The sequence below is a fragment of the Littorina saxatilis genome, unplaced genomic scaffold, assembly GCF_037325665.1.
Source record: "Littorina saxatilis isolate snail1 unplaced genomic scaffold, US_GU_Lsax_2.0 scaffold_1260, whole genome shotgun sequence".
Lineage (NCBI taxonomy): Eukaryota > Metazoa > Mollusca > Gastropoda > Littorinimorpha > Littorinidae > Littorina > Littorina saxatilis.
The window spans coordinates 4,245-10,000 of record NW_027127907.1 but is presented as its reverse complement, the minus strand read 5'-3'; the positions used below and the strand labels follow the sequence as shown (position 1 = coordinate 10,000).

The 5,756-nt window shown below is 44.7% G+C and overlaps 1 protein-coding gene across 4 annotated transcripts in view; it reads left to right on the top strand.

Annotated features, from left to right (window-relative positions):
- LOC138956269 (uncharacterized) overlaps positions 1–5,282 on the top strand; it is a 23,520-nt gene extending 18,238 nt beyond the window's left edge. For 2 of the 4 annotated variants that reach the window (XM_070327672.1, XM_070327671.1), the window contains exon 2: positions 4,539–5,282. In XM_070327672.1, coding sequence (XP_070183773.1) covers positions 4,566–5,282 — 717 coding nt within the window. In that variant the 5' untranslated portion in view covers positions 4,539–4,565. Of the gene's footprint in view, positions 1–1,766; positions 2,352–3,396 lie in introns of those variants that run through there. The other 2 variants (XM_070327673.1, XM_070327670.1) reach the window with 2 other exon arrangements.
- Positions 5,283–5,756: the final 474 nt, after the last annotated feature.

Here is a 5,756-nt window from a genome sequence, read left to right as displayed (position 1 = left end):
GAGCACCCACGAACATTCCTTGTCGTTCTTAATGATCAGCATCTTTGTTCTACCTTTTAATTCCCCGCATGTTTGACCACTAAGATAAAGCGAGATTAAAAACGAAAAAAACACAGAATGATTTTTAAAAGTCCTACCCATCCAAAAATGTGCATTTGCAACCACCAGTTCGGCTGCACCCTTCGATGTCGCGCAGGTTCGAATGAGCTAAAGGGAAATTAAAAACCGGGCAGATTGAAAATGAGTACGACCACACAAGGGACAGACCGACAGTGATCGTTATAGACAGGTGGTCGCGATAGGAAGGTGAAATTATAAATAACAAACCCCAACTCGTTTTGGGATCCCTCAGATTGGTCGTTGTGGGCAGGTGGTCGCTTTTGAGAGGGTTGGCTGTATGTTTTCTCCAGTAACTCGGTTACGACGACCTTTGCCCAAGTGGATTCGCCAAATGGCTTCACACGTCTCTCTTATTTTTTATTGATTTTTTTCCTCAGTGATTTATAACGGTCTAGCTGAATGGGATCGTGGATTAATGCATAAACGCTGACGCGCGCCCATTGAAAAAACGGCCTTGGGCCGAGGCATTCACTCAGTGTTACGAAAGGAGCGGCAAGCTAAATGAAAATACTGGTTGGAACATGCTTTCGCTTTTATACAGTTTCAATATGATTTGTGTATGGATGTTTTGAAAAAGCATGCGGAATCGTGTCACTAAAGGGGAGAAGACTGAATAAGAACGAAAGAAAAAGAAAGGACGGGAAAATAACATAGACACACTGTCACACAGAAACGCACGTGAGCAGATCGAGATAGAAGGGGGGGGGGGGGAGAGAGAGAGAGAGAGAGAGAGAGAGAGAGAGAGAGAGAGACAGAGACAGAGACAGAGACAGAGACAGAGACAGAGACAAAGAGAGAGAGACATAGAGACAGAGACAGAAAGAACAAGAAATTCCTCTGATAGGAAAAACACCCCCGTTGGTCAAAGGGAAATAACCATTCTCACTGCCACCAACTGAGAAGGTTATTTCCCTTTGACCAACGGGGGTGTCCGTCTATAAGTCGTTGTATAATTTTAATCCACCAATAACTCCCTAACCGTGTGTTTGACTGGTCCCAATTTTTGTAAGGACCGTCTCAGGAATGTATGGAACCTGTTCACCAAGTTTGGTGACGATCGGTCCGTTCATTCTTGAGATCTACTTGCGAACACAAACACCGCCACAAACACATCGAGTGAAACCTATACACACCCCTATACCGGGGGTGTAAAAACAGAGAGAGAGAGAGAGACAGAGACAGAGACAGAGATAGAGAGAGAAACACAGACACAGAGACAGAGACAGAAAGAAAAACAGAGAGAGAGAGAGAGAGAGAGAGAGAGAGAGAGAGAGAGAGAGAGGGGGGGGAGACAGACAAACAGACAGAGAGACACATACAGACAGACAGACACAGACAGACAGACAGACAGACAGAGCGAGTTGACTAAAAGGGGTGATAGTGGGGTGTTTTGTTTAGAATAGTCGCGTTATCGACGCAATTTAAACAGGTCAACGACTTCAAATTATCTTCTCTTCATATTCGTAAACGATTACCATCACAAACCCGTCCTTTCTAGTGTTATTCTTGACACCGTATCTTCACGGTCTGCTCGCACCTTTTGTGATCGAATGTTACCTCCCTTTGCGGCGTTGCTAATGTAAAGTGATCTCCCTTAGTCGATCGTCTGCTTGGAATCGTCGATCGATGTGTTTGAAACTAAGGGCCTGCGAAGGCTTAGCGCTCTGTAAATATGTGTATTCGTAGGAGGGCACGATCACCATACACTCATTTGTGTATGACTTACAGAACTTGGAGGATTAAGTCCCTTACTCTGCGGCCGAATGAAAGTCAGTGTGTGTGTGTCGAGTTAAAGAAGTGTGGTGTTCATTTCTCGGATTAAAGCTTCGTACCGTAGTTTTCTTCTCGCCCAAGGACGCCGACATGCGTTGCCAGCTGTGTTGCTCTGGGACATAAATGAATTGTTAAAGGGAAGGAGAAAATGAATCAATATTTGCGGGGAGTTCCGAATAGTTTCTGACTGTGCATGCGATGTCGTCAGTAGTAGCTGATCTGTGGCGATTTTCAGAAAGTCGTCTGATACTTTGTGCCTGGAAAAAAAGGAAGCACTTTTCGTGAAAACTGTTAACCTGTGGTATCCTAACTTAAAGTTTAGCCACCATTCCTTATTTGGGTATTATTTCTTTCGAAAACGTGCACTGTGAGTCACAGACAATATTCAGGGATTTCCTTGAGTGTACTTGGTCACCAATCGCCCACAAGCGTGTTAATCCTTGTTTGAAGATTACGTGGTACGTGAAAATTTGCCAAACCATGACCACATCTGCTAAGTTATTATCAACGGCCTCTTTTTCCCGTCTTGGCACCGAAACGTTCGTCCTGTCGGCTCTGTGAACTGATCCAAGGATTAAGCTGGAACCCTCAGCTAGAGAATAGCTGTCTTGCAGTCAATGAACAGTATAGTATCGCGCTCTACTGGTAGATAATCCACGAGGTGGCAGGAGACATAGCCGAAACGATAAGCCGCTAATACTAACTTTCACAGCCGGCTAACGCACATAAACAACAAGTCGCGTAAGGCGAAATTACTACATTTAGTCAAGCTGTGGAACTCACAGAATGAAACTGAACGTAGTCCGCCGCTAGTGCAAAAGGCAGTGAAAGTGACGAGCCTGTTTGGCGCGGTAGCGATTGCGCTGTGCTTCATAGCACTGACGCTTTACTGTACCTCTCTTCGCTTTAACTTTCTGAGCGTGTTTTTAATCCAAACATATCATATCTATATGTTTTTGGAATCAGGAACCGACAAGGAATAAGATGAAATAGTTTTTAAAACGATTTCGGAAATTTAATTTTGATCATAATTTTTATATTTTTAATTTTCAGAGATTGTTTTTTAATCCAAATATAACATGTATGTATATGTTTTTGGAATCAGAAAATGACGAAGAATAAGATGAAATTGTTTTTGGATCGTTTAATAAAAAAATAATTTTAATTAGAAGTTTCCGATTTTTAATGACCAAACTCACTCATTAGTTTTTAAGCCACCAAGCTGAAATGCAATACCAAACCCCGGCCTTCGTCGAAGATTGCTTTGCCAAAATTTCAATCAATTTAATAGAAAAATGAGGGTGTGACAGTGCCGCCTCAACTTTTACAAAAAGCCGGATATGACGTCATCAAAGGTATTTATCGAAAAAAAGAAAAAAATGTCCGGGGATATCATACCCAGGAACTCTCATGTCAAATTTCATAAAGATCGGCCCAGTAGTTTAGTCTGAATCGCTCTACACACACACACAGACAGACAGACACACACACACACACACATACACCACGACCCTCGTCTCGATTCCCCCCTCTATGTTAAAACATTTTAGTCAAAACTTGACTAAATGTAAAAAGCCTTTAAACAGTGTTGTCCGAACGATTTTTCATTAAGCTTCGCTGGATACTAGAGAATTCTCTTCCTTTTAAGTCTTGGGTCTTAAGCGACCCAGTTCTACAGTGTTGGCGATTGATTTGAGGCAACACCCAAAGAAGACTCGGGTTTACAGCCCTGGCCTTGTGATTGATTTAATGGCAGCCCCCCTAGTTGACTACCCGTGAAAGAAACTGTCGGTGATTTACTGTTCCTCGTTTGTACGCTGCCCTCCAAGGCTTCATTCGTTATCTGCTGAAACGTATCAAGTTTGATAGGCTCAACGATTACTCAGTGTGTTCTGGTAGTTGTAATGTTTGAAGGCAAACAAAAGCGAGTGGTTTATGGTAGTGTGGTAATGCTGTCGGCCGAGTGTCAAGCGTGTGCCTGAACCTACTGAGTGCAGCAGAGCTTCGATTTTGACGGACAAACGGCGACAATGATTCGGTGTTTGGACGCAAACATGTCATAACATTGTTGTCGTGAAGTCCCTCCCGAGGAACAGATGACATTTTGAGTCGTGGTTTGTGCTGATGTTTGCTAAACAAGAGTGGCTCGGTGAAGGTGTTGAGTTCATGTCCGTCTTGAAAATGGGAAACTCAGGCATCGTTTCAAGTATAGATTAATGTTGCACGTGCCGGCTGTTTCGTGTTTTGAAACGAACGTACTCATTTGACAAGGTTTGAATCAAGTACGAACCTGCACCTTTTCGAAGATCAGCTATTAAATAAAATGTGGACAAAAGCTGTTTCAGGTCATGTTAATTGATCAGGGTTTTTCACGTGTCGCGATTGAAACTAGTACTATCTGTCATATTCACACAAAGCCCCATTGCCATCGAAAAACTGTCGTTACCGTTGTGACTTAATATCAGATCTTGGGATTGTGAAATTGACTTAATCTTGCTCCGAGACTTACCGGCTGTACACACAGCATATACATATACAAATTACACTGACACAAAGTACCACAGAACCTTACCCAACCCATTATGAAGGATCCCGCAATGTATCGTGGCACAAGACGACCTCAATCCTCTCCTGTCGTGTTGCAGCGAAGGTTGACCTTGGATGACTTCCCCATGGAGCACGGGTTCAAGGACGCCCAGCAGCGCTCGGTCAGCTCGCGCCAGGAAAGGTTACGGCTACAGGACCGCCTCCAGTCCGCCCGGCAAGAGAGCGAGACGCTCAGAGACTACAGCAGGCGGAGGTTTCAAACTGTGGTGGAGTTAGAGAGCAAGCTACGCCCTCAACCACCCCCGGCTCCGCAACGAACACAGAGGATCCCTCCTCCGTTGTCCAGGCCCATGACGACGGGTGGAAGTCATCGCCCTTATCCTTATCCGCTCACCCCAAGCACCCCTACCAACGGCCCAACCCAGCTCGGGAGTATTCTGTACAACGGAGAACACCTCCAGCTCAGTTCCATGCGCACCCGACCTCAGTCCGAGCCCCCGAGTAGGTTCGACCACCTCAGAGGCACCTACGTCAACTACCCGTACATCCAGCGGGTCTTGGAGCAGAGTAACTGCGATTATCGTCTGGTATCCTCCCCTTGTCACACTGCCAGGGAAGAAGGATACAGGGTGAAAGACTCCTTCGATCCCACGGACTTCGTCATGCTGGTTCCCGTGACGCGTGATGACGTCAGAGATCACGTGACGGTCCGGCAAAAGACGGAGGCGTGGGCAGAGGAAGACGGACCGTTGCTGGCCAGCACGGCAAGGTCAAGGTCACCCATGTCCGGAGGGTCGCAGAAAAACGTCGAAGAGCGGGGCGAGCTTGAAGGCGATAGGTGAGAAAATAATGTTGGTTGCTTGACTGAATGGATGTTTGTATGTTGTTCTTCTCTACGTCTGTCTTTTCTCCCCCCCCCTCCTATTCCCCCTTTTTAAACCCCCGTCTTCCATTGTCAATTTGTTGATCTAAACTTGGCCAACAAATTATTGCAAAAATTTTCGCACGTTCAGAAGAACGTTAAACCACAATCAATATTAATTGAACTTTATATGCTGGAAAAGGTAATTATGTCTGTTCATATCATTTGTTCGATTGGTGGTACTTTGTATATAGGCATCCCGTGGCAGCCTGTCAAACAAGGTCACCCCTAAAATCAACCTGACAAAAACCAATGCCCCGTATTTTAAAATCTGCAAAAAATCAGAATGTGCACTTACCAAACACTTCTGACTACCATTGGAAAGGCCATTCAATTTCCTGTTCAGATCATTTTGTTTCATGTACCTTACGTGTTTAGTATTTGTGTAGCCTTT